The sequence below is a fragment of the Columba livia genome, chromosome Z (genome assembly GCF_036013475.1).
Source record: "Columba livia isolate bColLiv1 breed racing homer chromosome Z, bColLiv1.pat.W.v2, whole genome shotgun sequence".
Lineage (NCBI taxonomy): Eukaryota > Metazoa > Chordata > Aves > Columbiformes > Columbidae > Columba > Columba livia.
The window spans coordinates 56,178,053-56,201,338 of record NC_088642.1 but is presented as its reverse complement, the minus strand read 5'-3'; the positions used below and the strand labels follow the sequence as shown (position 1 = coordinate 56,201,338).

At 40.5% G+C, this 23,286-nt stretch overlaps 1 protein-coding gene across 2 annotated transcripts in view; it reads right to left on the bottom strand.

The window, feature by feature from the left end:
* The window catches only part of LOC102093509 (guanine nucleotide-binding protein G(q) subunit alpha), a 148,010-nt gene that overhangs the window by 110,503 nt on the left and 14,221 nt on the right, over positions 1-23,286 (bottom strand). The window contains exon 1 of one of the 2 annotated variants that reach the window (XM_065045936.1): positions 16,915-17,300. The exons of the other annotated variant lie outside the window; for it this stretch is intronic. Within the exon in view, the coding sequence (XP_064902008.1) occupies positions 16,915-17,017 (103 nt within the window). The 5' untranslated portion in view covers positions 17,018-17,300. Of the gene's footprint in view, positions 1-16,914; positions 17,301-23,286 lie in introns of those variants that run through there. 2 annotated transcript variants of the gene reach the window in all.

Here is a 23,286-nt window from a genome sequence, read left to right as displayed (position 1 = left end):
GTTTCTGTGAGGAAATATTACGAGCCTCCATAGTGAATATAGTAGGCATATTTATATTTTCCATAAAATGAACAGTAGTACTGTACTATCCTCCTTCTCTGATTATCAAACTCTTTAATTAACATTAACAGATTACACCTTACGCTTGATTCACCTGATGACAGGAAACATTTCTGATGGCGTTTCCGCCAGACTAACGGAAAATACTATGGGACAAGCAAAGCACAAAACAAGCCAGACAGGGAGCTAAAGTCTCCTGATGTGTGTTCCTACACCAACAGCACATGGCTTAGTATTTATGTTAAAAACGGAATGGAATGACTACAAAAAACTAACTTAGGAGAGAACTCAAGAGCTGGCTTTTGAGATTTAACAAAGCACGGGTTTAAAATAAGAGCCATTAACAGAAAAATCTGGGAGATATGTACATACTGTTCTATTGCCAAGTGTTTGCTCCACTGACAGAATCTCCTTAATTTAAAATTACTACATAATAATCTTCTTAATTATTTTGTTCACCATCCACATCTGCACATTCTACTTGCTTTCAAAAAAGGAAGCATAACATAATGTTACCATTCACTAAATTACCTCCCCTGTATCATTTTAGTAATTTATGAACGTTTAGTTAAGATGACTATCAATATTCTATGAAAGAAAACAAAATACCATTTCATGAATGACTCAGGTAACAGCAAAAGAGAGCCCGGCAAGATAAGTGAAGATTCCTTCCAAAGAAAGGACAGGTAGAATTCTATGAATATAGGTGAGAAAATGGGAGAATTGCATCACATAAGTTACGTGAAACATCTACATCAGTGAATTGTTTCAAGTCTCGTATGTCTGAAACGTTTATGAAAAACTAAGCAAACTTTATCCATCATAAAATATTATTAAAGCTGCTGCATCTTTTCCTTACCTAAACTAAGGCTATAAAGACTGTATCTACCTTCTTTATCTAAGAATGTTTTTTTTGTTTTCCTCTCATTGATTATTTTATGCATAAATATCACATTGTACTAATAAACTTCCCCACAGGAGACTATGGCAGCTGAATTATCTCACCTCCTTAAAAAGGGGAAAGAAATAGTCCCATTCTGTAGACAGCATAAATGCTTTCTAAAGCAGAGAAATCCTCTTACAAATTTAACCCGGCTGTGCTCGAGCGGATAATAAACTTTGTCACTCTAGCGTAGGAACTAAACTCAAAGAAAGAAAATTAGTATTATCCTCATTGTACCACTGACAAAATCAGAACAGTCTAAGTGACTACTACAATAAAGCCTAAGACACTGAAATGGTAACTGATTAAAAAAACCCCAAACAAACACACACAAAAACACACCAAACCACACTCTACAAACAACCCACCTCCCAAAAACCCGCACGCAACGAAGCGGAAGAACCTCCTTATCTTTTCAAGTTATAATCAGATAACTTCCACAATTCTAGAGCTGTCTCCTTACAGTTTGTGTATTATTCAGAGGCAAAAAAAGCAAGAGAATAGAAACTGTCTGCCTTCACAGAGAAAAGCAACTCCTCCAGATTTCAGAGAGCTTTGTCATGGGTTCAGAGGAGGACAGGACCACACCCTGCATGACCTCCTCCTCCTCCTCTCGAAAGGATCCCTCTGAAAAACTAGGTACTCTCTGAAGACAAGCAACTCTTTCACAGTCTGTGCATAGCTTTCTATTTTGCATGGTTTGGAGCAACCTCAACAAATTCTGCCTGAAGAGCTCATCCGTGCAGAAAAAAGTGCCACGAGTGAAGTTTCACCCTCAAAAATATTTTCTTTGTGCTACTCACAACTGCAACTGATAGCAAACTGTTGAAAATCAGACCACTGCATGCTGCTCTTCCATGGAAAAACTATGAACAAAACCAGAAGCAAACACTAGCATTAGTGAAAGACTGTATAATGCAAATTCCTACCTTCCTTTCACAGGGGAAATGCCAAATCTGTCTTTCAAAACTTGTATGTGATGAATTTCAAATTAGTTTTTACGCTTACATCTGAGGGTAGACTAAGAATATAGCATTGGAAAGCAGACTGACTTGTAAACTCAAAGACACAAATATGTTGAAGTTGATCACTCTTCCCAAAGGTGCTTCATTTTCACTCAAGTGACAAGCTTGATATAAATATCCAGGTAAATAAACCAATAACCTCTTCACCCAATCTTTTATTTTATATATATATATATACAAATATAAAAAGAATAAGAGAAAATATCTTGTTAGCGGAGATCAGTAACATATACGACTACCTATAAGACAACACGTATGTTTTTTAAGCTACTTATTAATAGAAAATGGTAGTAACGTGCTGACCATCACCTGATTTCCTCTTACAACCATTTCACTACTGTTTGGAGAAAGACTGGGACCGGAGTTAAACCTCTTAACTTTCTTTTATAATAAACTGAAAATGCTGCGAACTGCAACGGACCATGTAAACTCTACATGTCCTGCAGGCCTCCAGGAGCTGAACTTCAGTATGAGACCTCAGTTTCCTCACATTGTAGGATAAGGCTTGGGTTAATTCTAGGCTTTATTAAGGATGACAATTATAGAAAATGTAGGCAGAAAGGAAATACTCTTGCCATTAGGTAAGTCTACCAAATAAAATAATAAAATGTTTTAAAATGAAATTGGAAAAAAATTCAGCCATGTTTTAAAAAAAAGTTTACAAATTGTTTAATACTCAATATCTCAAAACATTCTTACAGGGGAGGGCAGAGAAAGAAATCGCTACCTGATTAAGGCTTATTATAAAGTAATGTTATCAAAAGCATTAAGATGGTTTGATGCTAAATAATTTAGATATTATCAATACATTATAAAAATTTGTAATTACATATTGTATTACATTTTATATTGTCACATACATTTGCAAAATGGAATAATAGCATCTGCTCTTCAAGTTCATCTTCTAGAAGGCTCTGAGCACTTCACATTAAGTTCATTGTTTAAACTCCTTTCAAGTCTGTTTCAGTTTCTGTTACTCAGCAGGATTATGAACGGACAGACATAATTCCTATTTCTAGCAACTCTGAGAGACACCATTTCAGGGACACTATAAACCACTTTTCTGTGATTAATCAAACGCAAGGACAAATACTGTTAACATTCAAAATCACAATATTTTCCCTTTATTTATACCATGGGAAGGAATAAGATACCTTTACTACTTTGAAAAAAACACCTACATCTTTAGAAAAAATTACCTTCATGTCTAAGATACAGAAACAGAGTTTACTGCTGGGTTTTCCCCAACCCCCTCTACAGGTTAACGCTCTTCCACCCAAATGAGACTGACACCATTATAACAGAAAAGGGGAATCTGGATCTCTTGGCATGTTTTATTATCAAACACAACTACCATGTACAACAACATTTGTACAAAACAACAGCTGTATTTAACTTGCACACAAAGCCTTATACTTCGCATGTTCTGCTTTCATGAGGTGTAGTTAGGATTTCCGCAGTCAATTTTCTCATTTATGTTTTAAAGAAGTACTGTAATACCCAGAGAGTATACCTGATAGGCATTTCTGTCCATCAGAAATGCTGATAAAAAACAGAATGTTATGCAATTTGTTAATTTTTAACAATGTTAACAACTACGTGCAAAAGCATGAAAACTCACTTTCCAATTAAAAAAAAAAAAAAGTATTTAGAGTATTTTATGTTTGTGAGCTCTATTTTGAGAGACCAACATAAAACTCTTGACCTACCACTCATACAAAAGGGCTCCATCCAGAAGCTGAAAGGACACAGCAGAGCATTTTGTTTCTTAGAATATGAAAATACTTCAAAATTAATTGTTTTGCTACACCAAAACTAGTATAAATGTCTCTTACTGAAAACAAAAAATCACAGGAATAGTAGCAATAATGATGCGATAATTATGTCAAGCAGCCTTTCTGATATTACTGGACATCACTATCTTACATTAAAGACTAAGAACAGCAAGTGCTTCTTAGCATTTTGTTCATTTTTTTCCTCAAAAATGGTTGGCCACTGCTTCTAGAAAAGATATTCATTCAAATACTGGGCTTTAGTCTAGATATCATGGAACGTTCCCCCCATGGGGGGGAAAAACAAACAAACACGCAAACACACACCACCACACAACATGAACAAACAAACCCTTTGGTTTTCAACCTTTCTATATGTCTCTCATATATGTGTCTTTCATTCATGCAAAAAAAAAAACCACCTATTTTCATATGGATTTAGATAATTAAAAAATAAAAAAAGAATAAAAAAGAAAACAGATTGTGCTGGTTCTTCTAACAGATGAAGAGTTAAGAGTTTTTTTTCCCACAAAGCTATTTGAGGTCTCATTGTGTTAGGTTATGTACTCTCAGGAAGACACTCAAGCTGTCCCCCGTCCTCATGTTCTTTTGTTGTTCATGCTTCTGAGCACTCTATGTCCTCTGTACCAGTAAGATAACATAGCTGTTTCTGAACACGTAATTAGACAAGAGTCGACTTGCTAGTATCATTATCAAACTTACATTAGAGACATAAAGAATCAAGTGTCAGTATGCAGATACCTGTCAGGCAGTTTCCCTGGTCCATTCACCCAGTCAACACTACACCAGGGACAGAAGGATGCTTTCACACCTCAAATATACCCCAGCACTAAAGCAATAAGGTAATTTTTGCTTCAGTCCAACTTCAGACAAACAAGCCCAACCAAAGTACAGGGTCTTGAAAGCAGAGCCTTGCGCTGACCACAGTGAGCAGTCTGCCAGGCAGGTAATACACCTTAAAAGGTTTAGTACACATTGTGTATCTTCCCTGGTTTCCAAAGAAAACTCATCTTGAGAAAAAGTTAAAGGATATACTGCCTTAATGGCGTAAGCTAAACACGAAGACTTACAGTAAGCATTTTTGCCTCATATTTAAGCCTTTTCCCTCACGCCGGTGTGAAGGGGATGGATGCTTCCACACTCCTCCTCCTTCCCTGGGGAGACTGAACAGGTGGTGGCAATCCAAATCCACATCCACCCGCTTTCAGTCCCACTCATACCCTCTCCTTGAAGGAGTATCCATCTCACTCCCATCAAAACCCCAGCTACTCCCTCTGGGGCTGGTCTCCATGTCACTGCAGCGGATCACAGCACCAAACGTGGGGGGAGGAAGGAGGTGAGGGTGCTTTAGGCATTTTACAAGGAACAAAGAAATGACACCCTTCCAGCAAACTGAACACGAGGGGACAGAGCTTCATCGGACTTAACTGCTGCTGTGAGGACAAAACAGGGCTGAGTTGGGAGTGGGAGTGCAAGGCCGAGGCAGATTCCACTTCCCATTTCACACCCAGCAGCCATAAGAAGGCCTGGGAAGGGCTTTCCCCATCCCCCACAGGAGCTGCGCCCCTCCTGCCCGGCCTTCGACCCACAGCCATGCAAGGCTGTGCCAAGCCCTGGGCTGTTTTCCCCACAGCCCTTCAACAGGAAGGTTCTCAGAGGCCAGTGAGCAACACAGAGAAAGGCTCTGCTCCTCAAAGACCTGCCCCTTAGAGCAAGCTGTGTGTCTTTAACCCTCCTCCCCCAGGACTGGACAGAGCCCAGCAGAGCTGACAGCCCATGATAAGGAGCCCTGGTGTGGCAGCAATACAATAAAAACACATTCCTGCATTTGTGTTCTCATCCCTCAAATAACCTGAAAGGTTTGAGTGTCGGATTTGTGCTCCCCTTGTTCCTGCACTTCAGCTGCCTGTGTGTCTCCACACACACAGGGCTGTGGGTGTGTGCACGCACACAGGCTGAAACCCAGGCTGGCTCCAAGGCCGATCGGTCATAAATCCACCCCGAGGGAAGCACAGTTCCAGATATTGTGGCACATTTCCTGCAGCTTATGGCAGATCGTCCTTAACTCAAGAGAGTGCTCTTTAACTGCTGCTTCCCCTGGAGAGAGTCACTAGCTATTTATTTTTTGTCATCCTTTTGCACTTTGTCTTCTCAGCCATCGCAAGAGCCATACGCTAATTAAGCAGCTTCCTTCTGCACACCTCTTTCCCATGCAAGGACAGGAGTCAAGAGCTGGCCAGCTCGTTAGCTGGACAGGAACAACACAACTGCTATGTTATCCTACCTCAGGAAAAACAGCCCATGTCTAATTTCAACCATTTCAAATCTAACAAGAGTTGAATAATATTAACAAAAGAAAGACTGAACAAATTCATGTTTTTATCATGTTCTTTGCTTAGTTTAATGTAAATATACATGCACACCACGCACAGAGTGATGAAGACTCTATAGACGCAAATACGCCACTGGCACTCTCTGAGTTTAAGAAACCAGGTCAAGGGTAGTATTACCAAAGAACGACTTTATAATTAAAAAAATTATAATTAGATCCTCCACCAAAAAAAAAAAAAAATCCCTGTTTTTTATTAAGAAAAAAATAGAAAGTAAATTGAATAGCTAAGTTCTGAGAGGACATCCTTGCTAGACTTACACACTACACCCTATAGGTATTTTCATGCTAAGTAAATGATTACAAGAATGCAGCTTTCTTTTTAGATGGAGCATTTGCCCATGAAAACACCTGAAAAGCTGAAAAATTTTAAGCTTGGGGGAAGTGACGGCTGAAAGCTACTAGTAGGTCACTAAGAACCCAACATGAGAAGACACTAAGGCCAAGCGGGCAGATTTTTCTGGTCAAAACATCCAGTCCCCCTATTTTGCATCAGCGCTTCTAACCGCACGGTGTACCAGCACGCTGAGAAGAGTGGCATCTGAAGGTTCTGCACTGCCAGAGGGGCATGTAAGTCACTGGCCTTATAAATCCTGGTTTATCTCCACATCTGAGAGAAAGTTCTAAATCCACTTAAGTTCCTGAGTAATTAAGTTTGTTATGGTACTGTGGTTTTGTTTTAGGGCCTTCACATAATTCTGCTTTTCACCGGTTATATTTGTGTCCAGTTTCACAGAGATTACTCTGAATATATTTCTAACCATTTTCAGTGCTATGAGCAAGACACTCAAGAACATGCTTATGCTGACATTCTGTTCCTGTTCTGATTTTGTACACCAAATTACCTAGAAAATTAACTGTCAGGGCAAGGAACCATAACACAATTGCAGCTCACATGGGGGCAAGGTGGTGGGGGGAAGGACTTCTAGCTTCTGTTAGCCTTTTTTTTCCTTTCTCTAAAGGAAACTTTTACTTCCAGGACGTACATCGTTCCTTTCCACAATACTCAAATCAAAAGTGTTCTAGTCCAAATTACTAGTTTACGTTTTAGGCTATTAAAATGCAGTCTACACAAGTCAACATTCTTTATAAATTTTTTGTATTATAATTTCAGTTCAGCTAAAAAAACTCAAACAAAACAAAAACCAAACCAACCAAATAACCAAGTACACATCCAGCTGTCAGCAGAAACCACAGAGCTAACCATGCAAAGCTAAACAAGGATTTACTTACAACAACCACACTGGCACAATGCTGAAAGGTGATTATATTTGGCACCTCCATATTTACTTCTACTTTTGCATTCCTCTTTTTATATCTTTGCAGTAAAAACACAGTACCAAAGAAAAAAAACTAGCTTATTTAGAGTTATACCAGGCCTTCAGCTGTAAGGAGGCCCCTGTGCGCCAACATGTGGAGGAAACATGAGATCCGAAACTCCACCAATTTTCAAGTTAAAAATAAAATACTTTTGTCTTTATAAACTGCAGTCTCTAATTCCCTTTTATATAGGATTGGACTGTCTGGAAATGTATCATGGAACCTTGGAAAATGCAACAGGAGTGGTTAAAAACGTTTTCTTCATTCTCAGGCTTGCTCTAGGAGGAAGGAAGGAAGAAAAAATAATTACAGATAATAGGTTACAATGACTGAAAATACAACCTAGACCTTTTAGATGCATAAAAAACTGGCATAACGCCACTATTGCCCTAAAGGACTTCAAGCTTGTACAATAACAGCTCATTTTATGGAGAGTACAAATGTTGAAAATGCTAACACTTTCAACACAAGGACAAGTATTGAGACAAACGCTGTTTACTCTGCTAACTTCACCATTTCTGGCCAACAGACTCCTCCGTGTGGCTTCTGATTTTCTGCAGAATTTGCAAAACCACCACCAAAGAGAGACGTGTTTCCGTCAGTGATGGCGCCCACCCTTTGGTCAGGACTTTGCTCATGAACCCACCAGCAGCCGTCCACCCTCCCCCTGCAGGTCTTGACACCGTGCAAGCCCGGAGAAGAGAGCTGCATGTGGAGGAAACCACCTCTGCCCACGACAGCTTGGTGCGAGCAGCCGCTCACGTACCCATGTTGCGGGCACAGCCCGGCCCTTGGCCAGGAGGGCACGAGGAAGGAGCCCCTCTTCCAGAGACAGACCAGAAGCAGGCAAGGCAGCTCCCTATGAAGATCATGGTGCAGAATTTATTTCTGGAGCCTTCAACCACAAGCAACACGGAGCCGTTTGGCTGCCATCACGCTGGTGACTGAGAGCTGTCTGGAAAAGCATGAGGATGCCACTCTCATCAGCAGCGGCGGCCAACCCTATTCCATGCTTAGCAACATTTTTGTTTTCAAGAGGGATGGGGAGTAGAACATGATGTGATAGTCAGGTAGTTCTGAAATATCCTTTCTTCCTCTGGTCAGCTGCCAAGTTTTGGGACACTTTGCTGACCCCATCTGTCTTATCTGTCACACAAGAAACGGAAGAAAAAGCCCAGCTGCGCCAACACTGCTGCCTTACAGACCCAAACAGTGCTGGAAGCCTTTGCGCATTAGTAAAAAATTAACCACTGCACCCTCTGAGGTAAGTACACAGAAGCTGCTGAATCATTCATGCACAATCAACACTTCATGCTAATTAGCAGTTCCCTCAAAAATGTTTGCCATGAAGAAGCTGCAGCTGATCTTCTCTTACATTGTTTACAAAAACGTGCAAGCATTCTGACATTTACAGACAAAGGATGGTCCTCTAATACCTGGTGCATGGGAACAGTCCCATAAAATACAACTGAAGTTTGGTCTTCAGTTTGGAGCTGTTCAGGAAAAATGTTATGTAGTAAACAACAGGAGGTTTGTCAACTTTGGTAAAGCAACTTAGTTGACCAAAACACGCAGTTAAAGACTACCTTCTCACTGTGGAAGACAAACAATGAATCTACAGAAATGTATTAAAAGAAGGCAACAGATGACTGAATCCCAGATGTCCTGTGTTATTCCCTGATATGAAACTTAAGATTGATGTTTCTATTCAAAAAAATAGCAATCCTTTTTGACTGTCATCTGATATCAGCTTTTAAATCTGATTATAAAGTCGTCTTGTGCCATCTTCACAGCTTTCTATACTTCACAGTTCCACCTATTTCCTGAAGAAGAAGAAAAAACACATTTTAAAGGCTTCTGCACAAGTTTTCAGAGACTAGCACTTTTATCAGCTATCACATAGCTTTACTTCACCCTGCCAGTTACTTCCCTCCTGCCAACAAGATAACTTAGAAAGTAAAAAAAATGACAGCGGGTTTCCTACACTTTAGTAAGTGTCGCGGTTTAACCCCAGCTAACACTGAAAACCATGATAGCCACTCGCTCTCTCTCACCCCCAAATAGGGGAAAGAACTGAAAGCGAAAGGAGAAACTCAGATTGAGATAAAAGATAAAAACAGTTTAATAAAACAACAATATAATAGAAATATATTACTATAATAGAAACTCAATGCAATTCCACACAAACTCTATCTGAGCTGAGCGGCCAGTCCCAGGAAGAGCCAGAGCACCCTGGTCCCGAACAGCCGATCCTGGGGACAGAGAGAGAAAAGACCAAAAGGGCAGAGAGGCCCAGAGGCCTCTGCAAAATGGCAGAACAGTGAAAAGCTGAACTGAAGGAATTCCTGAATGGAACTCAGCCGGAATGGAGCAGAGCTGGAATGAGTCTCCTCAAATGGAAAACCCAACTCCTATTAAATAAGAAGCACAATACTTCATGCCATGGAATATTCTCATTGGTCAGCCCGGATGTCAGTCAAGGTCTGTCCCATCCATGCCCCCCTTCCGAGCTGCCTTGCACCTCCAGACATAGAGAAAGACCTTGGCTCCCAGACTACAACTAAGGTATAATTAAGTTCTTACATTCTCTTCATTCAACCTCAAAACCATTGTAACATTACTTGACGAAAAATATTAATTCTGTCTCAATATGTTACCTTCTGGTTCTCAAACTAAATCTAAACAATGACTATGCTGGCTACAAAACAAAAACAAACAAAAACAACAACAACAACAAAACCAGTTAGTTTCTAACTGCATGAAGAAAATTACCTCAATCTCACTCAAACAGCACAATAAGATACTTCCAAAATGCGAACATTCAGAAAAGATACATTTCTAAGTCTTGAGTGCAAAATTATTTCTGCAATTCGAGTTTGCAAGAGAAAACTCACACTGTATTTACATAAAAATATGGATTTTTATACTATGCAGCTCAGAGTCACCATACTGAAGTTCCACTACCAGAACCACAAGAAATTACAAACCCTGTTGCAGCTAAACAGACCAGGGTACGTTCAGACTTTTTTCTTCTGGGGGGCAGGAGGAGAGGTGCATGGAAAAGAAAAAAAACGCCCCACAAGTTTCTAATTGTTAGCTCCTCCTATACAGATTCCACTGATATCAGTAGTAAGGAAAAGGCACAATTACACTTCAAAAAAAAAATTAAGTTAAAGAACAGCTTGGAAAAAGAAATTAAAGAAAGTGATAATGACCTCAGGAAAGGTTAATCATAAAACCTTCTTTTTTTCTGTGATCCTTATTAAGGATTTTATTCTGCCATCCTTACTCTAAGTAGTCCCAACAGATTAGTGCAAAGTATGGCCTTATTAATATGCATGAGGGCAAAAACCTGAGAGTAGACATAAAAACTGAAATGTGTATTTTAATCATTTTAGAGCCATTCTTGAAAAATAAGCATTAGATGCTTTCAAAAATTCTCTGCCACTCACTTAGTAACCTAAGTACCTAAGTAGTTTTTAACATGGGAGAGAGGAGTCCAAGAACAGAGTTACCATGGTGTGAGCAGTTACCACACATGAGCTGCTCCACAGTGGTGGTGGTTTTTTTTGCCTGGGTAGCTTAAGTTATGTGTAAATGTCAAGCTTTATAAAACTAATTTATTAGTCCTCTTTTATTTCAGTCAATCTTGCTGGACTCGATAGTTAATGAGAAGATTAAACATGTTAAAACACTGTACTAATAAGTAATTTCACCTATGTTATAGCATACTAACGATTGAAGAGAAATTTAAAGAGCCCACTCTATAATCTTCTCCTAACCACTATATTTTTAAACTAAACTATCAAATGAAAGCAGCAGAACACTTAATTTTCTGCTAATTACTTACATTTACTCTAGCGCAACTCTGTTGTTACAAGTTTATTGTTAACCTGTTCTAATGCTTTTTAACTTCTACTTGAGAACCAATTCTTTGCAAGGTGTTTTATTACATCACAAAACTAGGTGTACAGGTCATGATCCCATTCCTTCTCAACACAGAGGTGAAACACACACTTGCCTGAACAAGAACACATTTGAGCCCAGTGTGGTTATGCCTGTTCTATGTGGTTTACTAGTCCTCAGAACAGTTCCTCACAAAGGTGTTTATGTTATTGTTGTAAATTTTCATTACTGAAAACTGTTTGCTTATTTTTAAACAATCAAGAAGAACAGGTATCGATGACATTTTCCTGCATTACTTTTAAAGGCTATTGGTACTTAACCAATAAATACCATTTTTTTTTCTACAAATCTCAGCTGCATGCTAGATTTTACTGAGATACTTAAAAAAAAAAAAATAATTCCACACAATATTTTTCTACATGAGCTACCTGTTTCAAATCAGAGCTAATAAGATGTTACCTACATTGTTGCTTTGCATATCCAAATTTTTTTAAAAAACAGAAGTCAGTATCAAGAAGTCTCCAGGTGGACAAGCTACTTAATCCAAACTATATCTTCACACAGTGCCATTTGGACTTATGTAGAACTGTGCCTACTGGTGCTCCACAACCATACAGACTCCCTTTTAATCACATACCCTCCACTGGAAGGTGCATTAGCTGTTTCTGGCAAAACACAGATGCAGTGATTTGTACTCTGTACCGTATGCCAGCTTCCAGTTACTCAAAACATGGTGCCTCTCAAACAACAGATGACTGCAGGCAATCCAGTATTTGATTAACTCTGGAAAGAATGTGAAATTTGCAAGAAGTCCTACATTTTTATATCTCCTACATTTTTATTACCTTGAGATTAAGTGTCTTAGATTCTTCTCTTCCCTTGCACAGGTATTTCCTGAATTAACAAGACTGAAATGCAACCATCCCTATTTCTGTAGATGAACAGAAGACAAACTTCATATTGGAAGGCCATCTACTATCTGTTGGCGCAGGGTTGCCAGCCTTGATGTTTCCCTGCTGCAGGGAAGGACCTACGTCAAATAAGCAGTAAAAGCAGAAGTTTCCAGAGGCCGTCATTTACCAGGTCTGTATACAGCCCACGTGCCTGACACATTAATAGAATCACTGAGCTTCCTCCACAGACACCACGGAACTGCACTGCTGGTACTTGTGTGGTGAGCCTGGTGCTCGCAGAAAGCACTGGCTTTACTAAGCGTGTGCACAGAGACTGCAGTACGTGTATACGCTACTTCTACTCTGAGCATGTGAGTGGGCCCTCTAAGAACATCCACAGGCTGCAGACACTTGCACAACAAGTAAATGGCACGCTGATTATCCCTGGGCTGCCTTTGCAAGAGTCCAGACTAATACGTCCTAGCATGTTTAAGTACCTACACTTTGAAAAGGATAAAATTATATTCAGCACACTCTGAACTGTCTTAAGCTGTGTTTGCCGTGGGCTATTTAAGGCAGAACTAGCATGAATTACCAATGAAAAAATGAGGTTTCTTTGTGGTGCTGGCCTTCACTCAAGAGCCTTTTACAGACATAATCCTGGGTTGAATCACACCACTCCTGAAATGTGTTCGTATTCTGAATAAGCAGAACAGGCGAGTACAAACACCAACCACTACTGAAGCTCTACAGGTCAAAGCAAGCAGAAGGGACAGTGGCTTCCTAAGTTTTTGCTCGTGGACAACTCAAACAGTGTATCTCTCTGGCTGTGAAATACCATCTAGATCAATAGCATGTAGGGAAGGAGATGCCCTGGAGCTTTGCGGTAGCCACGGATTGTGCAGATAGGACGAAGCACCATGCCTGCAATTCACCCACTAGCCATAAATTATTTTATTTGATTTGTGAACCACAAAGGCTCACTGGAAAAGGAACTGTACTGGGATCCAGGTAATATGCTCTGCTTCTGTCACCTTTTTTACTTCATAAGTAGGTTTTCACAAATCTAATCTTTGTTGCCATTTCCTGCTGTTATTTATTGTGCTATTTTATGCAACAAACAACTTCGTGCAAAGCATTTTAAATCCTACTAACCCACTGTCTGCAGCAGAGCAAATGGTTTAACCATTCCAGTGGGGATCTCATTAGAACCTCAGTATCAAAGAATCTAACACTCTGATACATTGTAATGAGCTGATTTTTAAGTCAAATCACAGGAACCCTCTCAGAAGCACCTCTATCAAGGGATGTTTTCATACTGCAACAGCAGTTCATTACTGACAGCTACTAAGTTACCAACATGACCCCATTGGGCAAAGAAACAATTCCTTTATGTCAACTACACATGTTGGCCAGTTGGTTTACATCCATTCTACCAGCAACGCTGTACACGTAATCTGACTGCAAACTGGACAATCACAAAACAAACTGTCATTAACAAAAACGTTGTCTTGGCTTTTGCAAGGAAGGATTGCTAACATAATGCTACACGAATAGATACGTCTTTTTATGTTATTGACCAGCAATCTTAGTTAGAAGCTAATGAATCAGATAATTACACCACTATTTGTTCACTTGAACTTATCTTTCTAATCAAATTCATGAGATATTTATTAATTTTATGCAAGGCCATGAGAGACAGTCTGTAATTCTCTTTGCCTGTGAAGCTGGACAATGAAGTTATGTTTCGTATTTCCATGTCCTGTGAATTCAGCTGGCAGGCTATCAAGCCCCAAATCCAATCCCACCTCAAGAGTTTTTACATATTTTACTTCCTTCTCTTCATATTACTTAATAAACAACTATTTTTCTTCTTACCAAGAAGAATACAAGATCCATGGAGGTGAGCTATAGCATAGATAAGGTCAGGAGCTTTTTGTGATTTCATGTGATACTGAAAGCAATTAGGAGAGTATTTGACCTCTGTAAACATTACAGTGTAATATAATAGCTTGCTTTCTTACAAACTCAACTGATGGACTAAGATTACTTCTTCCTTCTAGTTAGTGTAGGATAGTTTCTAAAAAATACTTCAACACTGTAAATGTACTCTATCAACCACTTGATCAAAAGCTTCCCATCTCTTTCTTGAATTAAAATTTACTTTTCCATTCGTATTGGTGGCCAAAAACCTCCTGAGAAACACGCAAACACGGTAGCTGTACATCAAGTTAAAGGTATCTGGCTCACTTTGAGCATGAAAAAATTCAAGTCAGGGTCATTTTGGCAGACAAAAAACTGACATAGGAAAGCCAGCATCAAACCTCTCATCTAACAACAGTTTTGCAGCTACACACATGGCATAGGTCAAAGTTATTTTAAATGCTGCATGAATACACTTGCACATGCAGAGACAAGCAGAAGGAGAGGTATTTTTCATTTCTTTCTCACAAAAGGACAGTCTGAAAGGTTGTTTGTGCTTTTCCCAGCTCAATTCCTTTAAATATAAGATCAGAAATATTTATTATCATTATCTCATTTTTCTGATGCTTCTGTCAAAGAACATTGCTTTGAATTGACAGTAGCTATAACCATTCACTGAAGGAAAAGGTCAAACAATTTAGAAGTTACTTAATTGGTAATTTAGATGCTAAAAAAGACAAATAAGAACCAACGAGTTTTGACAAAGCCTGATCAAAGAATAAAAACTTCTCTAACCAATTAATTATGTTACAATATAAACTTTCTGCTGGGTCCAACATGGAAAGTACTACACAAATGAAATATCATTAATGGTTCAGACAATTAAAAAAATACGTATATTAAAGAGCATGATATGTTCAAAGTTTTTTCATGTAATGGACTAATGACTTCAAACTACTACTGGCACTGATATACAGAGAAAGAGAGTAAGTAGCCCATGTTCTTCATGAAAATCAGACTTAAAAGATGTTTCTAAACCTAAATCAACTTATTTCAAATGATTAATATTTCACTATCTCTCAGTACTAATAGGGAGGGAAAACTCCTGAGGTGGAATGTCAGTTCCACCACTCTTTGGAAAGTAGTAGTGAAGCAACAAGGCCAACTTTTTGTTCCACGTATATAAAATGCTATTTAGAAATGCCTGCAAACACATGCATTTTTCCAGTTTAGCTGTGCTTCGCAGCTCTGAAAATCATAGAATCATCTAGGCTGGAAAAGACTTTTAAGATCATTGAGTCCAATAATTAACCTAACGCTGCTAAGTCTACCACTACCATGTCCCTAAGTGCCACATGTACCCGTCTTTTAAACACCTCCAGGGATGGTGACTCCACCACCTCCCTGGGCAGCCTGTTCCAGTGCTTCACAACCCCTTCAGTGAAGAATTTTTTCCTGATATCCAATCTAAATATCTCCTGGAACAACTTGAGGCCATGTCTTCTTGTCCTATCACTTGTTACTTGGGAGAAGAGACCAACACCCTCCATGTTACAACTTCCTTTCAGGTAGTTGTGGAGAGTGATAAGCTCTCCCCTCAGCCCCCTTTTCTCCAACTAAACAACTAACCTGTAGGCATGGCAAATCTCCCACCTGAAACCACTGGGGTAGACATACACTAGTATTTAAGCTAGGTTCAGAACACTTTCAAAACAAACCCTCTCATCTCTCTTGTTCACTGTGCTCTCCTTATCATCAAAATACTTCTAAGTGAGAAGCTGGATTCCTTTAGAATAAAACCAGTAAAAATGTAGGTTAAGGACCACACCTAAAGCATTCTACCCACAACCAGCCATTTAGTCCCTGGAACCAGACTCGACTTGGTTTAAAGCAAAGCAAAATGAACAAACCAAAACCAAACAAAAACGTAGAACACAGACATCAGGTTCCCAGCACCTACTGTTTTGCCCCAGAGACCCACTCTCCAGTTCACACTATTTGCTAACAGCCTTTGTCTCCACTCCCCCACCTAGATTACAGGGATAGTAATAATTAACTACTTCCTCGCTCACAAAGGCAACAGACTGACTGATTAGCTAATGGGTGTGCAATGCTCTGAAAACATGCAGTGATACAAAACTATCCCCTCTTATTACAAATACTCTTGTGCTGTTATCAATCAAAAAGAGAGCAGCATGGAAAGAAGAATCAATTCATAACATCCTTGGTTTCTCTACAGTAAAAATCTGCTCCACTTGATTAAGTCACTCTGATCATAGCAGGTTTATTTCATGAAAGCTAATAATCTGACTGAACCCTCAATGTCATTGTTATACACAACAGAAGGAACAAGTACCTGCCACTGTTTTTGTGCATCTCGTACTTACTTATTTTTGCTTAATGGAATCCAAGATAATGTAAGGAATGTATGGATATTTACTTTTGAGACAGCCATGTTGTTAATTGTTATCTTTAATGAATCTTTTTGGCATTGCATTTATGGTTCCAGAGTTCCTTACCTGTCAGGCTTGGCAGTACAGCAATAGACTATTGTGAATTTGAATTTGTGGACTCCTGAAGCTGACACAGAAGATGACAGGGCAATGCACATGCTATTACAAAAGCACATCGGTTAGGTATGCGATGAGAACATACTTCCTACCTGGAAACGAGGGCTCTGAACTACAGCTTTGACTCAGGCTACCAACATGTACTCCACTGCTCTTTGTGGGAATTTCACTGATTGTCCTCAGCGGGGCTTTCATGGATGGCTGTGAGACACATTACCCTCACATCAAGAAGAGAAGAAAGAATGACTTGGAATTTAGGTCCAACTCCATAATTGCAAAGATTTTTTCATCTGTGCTCTGCTGCTCTATGTTTCCACTGAGCAAAATCTATACTTCCTCAGTTTTTGACATCTAAGTTCCCCAGCTGTTTAGGATTTTGCCTCTGACTTACTCAAAAGCACCCTGCTGTTGGCAAAACCAAGGAGTGGTTGCCATGCTAAGTGCCAAGAGAGTCTGTAAACTAAATAACTCCCTGCCTCCAAGACAGACACATCTGACAAGGTGAGCAAAGCAAGCCTGGCATAAAGTGTGAGGACATTTTGTCTGCTTCAAAATACTACCACAGGCAGAAATAACTCCTTCTATTTAAAAGACCTTACTGTTTAGCAAAATCATGCAGGACATGTAAGAACTTTAATTCATTCCTCTTGTTTGGCCAATTCAGTTCAAACTTCCAACTTCAGCCTCTCAAGAAAGATAACTCACTGTCAGCCTACGCTGTCATCTATCTTCCATCCTCGAGCTGAAAAGCAGGAACAAAAATGATTACGTTCTCAACCTCAATCAACAGGGAGTCTCTCTCTGCATCCAATCCTGTCAGTTCTGCCTATTCACACACATGCTTACTCACTCACGCCATTCTTCCTGGGCTTCTAAATCAGGTCAACGGGCAAGTAAGTTATGCACTGAAGTGCTCACTGGCAGAGGCCGCAGTTCTCTCTGGGAATCCTGCAATCTCTCCGAACAGATTCTTCACCTACACAGTGTGTCTGGATGAGGAACGCATGCAGAGAGGTGTGCAGCCCTGCTGAGACCTACCGTGTGAGAAGCCAAAAACTAAAGGAGCTAGATGTATTGCAAATCTAATATTAGTCCAAAAATATTAGTCCAAATTACTTCCAAATACCAGTGTGACTGCATAGTTTAGACCAAATAAAACAGCACATTCAAATACATCTCACAATAAGGTTTTTCAGAACAAGTTAACTACCGGTGCCAGCAAGAATATCAGTACCTGACTGCACGTGATAGAAACGAAAAGGAAATTCTACAAATAGTCACTTTTTACGGAACTGTAACAAGATGATGTTCCCAAGATACTTAAATGTGAAACTTAGTTCAGATATCTAGTGAAGTGTTGGATAAGACATGAAAAATCTTACTACTCCTAGGGAAGCATTTCAAGTCCAAACTGAAATCTGCCTCTTTTGTAGTTTTGGCACCTCAGCCTCTTTCCTATCTGAGTCTATAAACTGGGTGACATGTGAAAGGAGAAACAGTGTCATCTATGAGAGCAACATCTCCTGCCTCTACTCCTTCCCCTACTTGAAAATTTTGTTTCAGTGTGACACTTTTCCAAATGGAAAGCTATTGTGTGAGGGTGAGATAATGATCCACAAAGTCCAGAGTCGACAGCAAACTCCTTATCATTTAGAAACAAAATCATACAGCAGGATTCAAACTGCAATGATTATTTTAAGCAGATCACAGAAAACCAGCAAAGTTGCCGAGATGCAGTCACTCCCTGGTAACTCACGGCATCAAAAGCACTACAAAGCAAATGAAACAAAAACAACAACAAGAAAAAAAAAAAGTAACCAACCAAAATCCAGATCAGCCTGAATCAGCATTGTCTGAGAAATTATGGTGAGTGTGGATTCATTAATTGATCCAGGAATAAAGCCTGGTGCCACTTCCAGCATTCTTCTGAAATGTAGCTCAAAGAACTGTAATTACAATGCGATAAGAGAGGTAAGAGGAGGCAATGAGGTAAGAGAAGGCAGCTCACGATACTTATTGTTTCAGAGACACCATTAGCTTAGGAAAAAGGGGAAATACTCCTAGGTGACATTTATTTCTCAATATAGAACTGAAACAAATTGCATTATCATAAAAACAATCCACCTTGCTTGCTGATGGACTTAAATGTGCTGCCTGAAATTCAGAACAAGATCATTGTAAAGGCAATAAACTTCGTAATTTGCATTATCAATTGGTCAAGAAGGAGGTTTGCTTCAAAGAGACTTAGGGAGGGAATCATTTTCTCCCTTCATGAAAAGGGATTCGTTGGTAAGGCAACTGTATCAGAACAGAGAATGGCAGGAAGGTAAAAGCTTCATTTACAACTAAAAAGCTAAATATAAAAATGCATTTCTAGACATCCTCATTACAGTCTCCTCAGTCAGAAATCTGAGATATTCCAAGGTTCTTCACCATAGCACAAGATACACTGGAAAATTAACAAGGTCACCACGCTTGGCCACACAGAGTACACACCAAAATCTCTAAGGCTTTCTCCACTTCTATTCCATAACATAGAAGAAGGTTTGTTTGTTTTGTTTTCTGGGGTTTGGTTGTTTTTTGTTGTGGTTTTTTTGTGTGATTGGGGTTTTGTTTGTTTTTTGAACATACCTTATTCTGCAGGCAGAGGACTAAGACTGAAGCCTTTGTAGGAAGCAAATGCCTTAGCATATTTAAAGCAGGCCACTAAGAAAAGACAGACAAGAAGATAATCTGGCATTCAAATGGCTTTTGCCTTCCATTCATTTACTCATTTTCACACACATAAAAAAAGGAAAAAAAATAGTATAACCCCAGATAGGTAACTCAACTAATAGCCATTACTGGAATAATCATCTAAGGAAAGCTCGAACAACTTCCCATCATTTGGTTATTCAGGACAAGATGCAAAGAAATTCTACAGGTTGAGGCTCTGACGACTTTTGAACAAACAAACATACAAACAAAAAGCACACAAGACACAAAACCCTCACACAGGGTTATGCCAAAAGGATAAACACAAGTCCATTTTTGGAAAATAAGAGCTACAAGCCAAGCATGACTCCCTGATGGCTCTCACTTGCTGAGGGGTCCTGCTCTCCTCAAGCATTTCACTGCCTACTTAACGCAGCAGAACTGAGCAGCTATATTACATTAAAAGACAGACCTATTCATGGGCCAAGGTTACAAATCTAGCGCAGCCTGACAAATGTCCTGCCTCTCCCAAACTACAGGAGATGTTATACCATCAGACCACACCAACACCTTCATTCTTCCCCGCAGCAGACAGAGCTAATGTGTGTGTTGAAGCCTTACACTTCACTCTCCCAGACATCAAAGTCACCTGTAGACACCAAGGCAGCAGATGCTTTAGTGTACTGCAGAGGTGACAATGGAGACATGGTGTACCACAATAGTCAGCTACAGGGTACAGGCTTACCTTCACATACTAGCGAGGCAGGGGGGCGGGTCCTAAATAAAGCAATAAAAGAGTGGGAGCAGGACTGCTTGCTGCTTTGGAAGTGGGTGCCTGTCTGCACCTGAGCCTGGGTCCTTCCTCACCATCCCCACCAAGTGCCCTAAGAGAAGCCACCGGTTCCTCTAGCAGGCACCTGCTTCCTCCAGAGCAGCGTCCTGCCAGCTTTGGTCTCTCTCTCCCAGAAGCCAAGGCAGGAGCTGGCTGCTCTGCCACTCCAGCCCTGCCGTGCTCCGCCAAGGGATACACGGCAGCATCTGGCATGTTTCTTCCTCACCCCCCCCCCAGTTTTCACTTGACCTCACAGTAACCTCAACTAGACAGACTGTCTGTTTCAAAAAGTTAGTTGCATTTATTTTAGAATACAGGTGTATCAGTCTATTACATGTCCTTTTTTTCATGGATGTACACACTGACTATCAGCCCTTATCTTTGCAAACAATCTCCTGACTCTGCAGCACACCTCTGTTAGTGATGACTGCTGATAGGAGAAAAGAAGGTGGCATTTTTTCCTTCTGTTACTTTTCATCTATAAATAATTTGTCTTGTGCAAAAGGAATTCACTGGCACTAGACAGGGCGTCTCTGAGCACTGGGCAAAACAACTGAGTTCGTGACCACACCCAAGTGTCACTTACCCGCATGTTTTGGTACCAGTTGGGGCTTACATGCACAGCCAGCATCACGCACACACTTCACACATGGTGTTAGCGCACTGACAGAGCATGTGTACCCTAGTTGGAGGGTTTTAATTCTGCTGTGTCTACTCCATCTGCCAACACCCTGAAACTACAACCGCCCTAGGTTGCATAATAATACTGACATGGCTGCGGGTGCTGACACTGGCTCAGGTGTGGAGGCCCCTTAGCTTGCAACCAACTGCTTGAAGCTACAGGCTGCCTCAGTCCTGCAGATGTTCAGGGACCAGCTGGAAGTCTGTCCTGTACTACCCACCACAGCCCACAACCCAGGGTAACAAGTTAACCCTGCTGTTTTCCCCACTGGACAGTCTAAGCAGTGAAGCTGGCTACTGCCCAAGAAGCACGCTGACATACTGCTACTGGAGGACCTCTGAACTGCAGAACTAAGGTTTTCACTGATTTCCCCTCAGGTACCTGGCCACAGGGGCCCAGGAGTGCCTACAAAACGATTCTTTGTACACCTGTAAGGGACTGACGAGTGAGTGGCAGCACAGTGAAACATGAATCCCACAGGATTCCCCCCATGCTAATTAAAGGCCTGAGTAAACTGGAGACACAGTAGACCTGGACCTGCAAGATGCTGCTGCAGCACCATCGCTGTATTTCACAGAATCACAGACTGGCTGAGGTTCTAAGGGACCCCTGGAGGTCATCTGCTCCAAGCCCCTGCAACAAGATGCCCAGGACTTAATATCTCTTAAGGAGGGAGATTCCACAACACCCCTGGGCAACCTGTACCAGCGCTCAGTCACTTTCACAGTGAAAGTGTTTCCTGATGTTCAGAGGGATCCTCCTGTGTTTAAATTAGTGCCCCTTGCCCCTCACTGTGCCACTGGACACCACTGGAAAGAATCTGGCACGGTCCTCTTTGCACTCTGCCTTCAGGTATTTTTATACATTAGTAAGGTCCTCCCTGAACCTTCTCTTCTCCAGGCTGAACAGTTACAGCTCTTTTGGCCTCTCCTACTATCAGAGACGCTCAAGTCTCTTCATCACCTCAGGCACCTTTTGCTGGACTCTCTGCAGAAGCTCCATGCTTACCTCTCTTGTACCAGGAAGCCTAACCTCAAACTCCCTGACCACCAGGCAGAATGAGAAGCGGTCTAAATGCAGTAAAAGATGATGAAACATTATTTTCCCAAAGCATACAGGAGCTCAGGCTGTCTTTGTGTCAGTGCAGCATCAAGTGCCAACCATGCCTCAGCTTTTTTAGTGCATGTCTCAAAACTAAGCAAAAATGTGCTGGGCTCCACGGTTACAGACGACAATGAAGTCCCATAAGTAAGCAGCAGTCCCAGGGGCCTCTAATCTTCATCTTGGTAAGATTTCAGTGTATCCACAAAAGTCTGAAAGCTGGATGATGGTAAGTGGGAGAAGGCATCCTGTAAGCATCCCAGATTCTTCCAACTGCAGTTAAGTCCTGGAACATCCACATCCTCCTTGATAACATGGAGCACTCAGCTTCTAGGGACAGATCCAGTTCCTCTACGTTAGACACAGCACTCCTTACAGCAGGCCACTAAACCCTAGAGGTGAACTGGACAGGTAAAGAGCACATAACAGAGAGCTTTGCTCTGGGTACTAGCCACTGGATTTCTGTGGAAGACAGAGCTGCAGTGTTTATAGAGTTTTCATTGTCAGAGAAGGAGGAAAAACATTCAGAAAGGCAGACTGGCCAAAGAGATCAGAGTATCTTTGCACTATTGAAAGTGAAAGGGGAGTGGGGTGGACTCATTCAGCAGAAAAATCAAAGGAAGATTAAAATTAAATGAGTAATCAGTTTAAATGAATAAATTAGCCTCTTTGTACAAACATTCTAGATGCCTAGGTGATAAACCCAAAGAATTGCTAATATACAGATGTAAAGAGAGATGTACAACACAAAGACTGAAACAATAAAAGTTCAGTGATTAGCTAGCTCGTTCTTTTACACTTCAGAATTGCCTTGCAGCCAGGGATCTTTAATATTTTTGGTTCAAGTTTTAACAGAGAAAAATTGACACAAAAGCTGGTGCTGTGCCAGATGACTATGTCACAGCTAATGCGAGAGACAACTCAGTGGCACTCCTTAAATACTTCTATGAAAAGGGATGGAGATATCTCCCAGTGCCATATAAGTGATGTTAGAGACATCAAGTAAATTACCTTTGTATTTCTGCAAGTTCACAAATAGTAATTTCTAAAACAGAAAAGCACCACACAGAAATACTTCTTAAGAAAAAGAACATGTGGCAAAACTACAGCCAAAAGTAACTGCAAAAGCACGTGATTACGACTCAATCCTGTTTG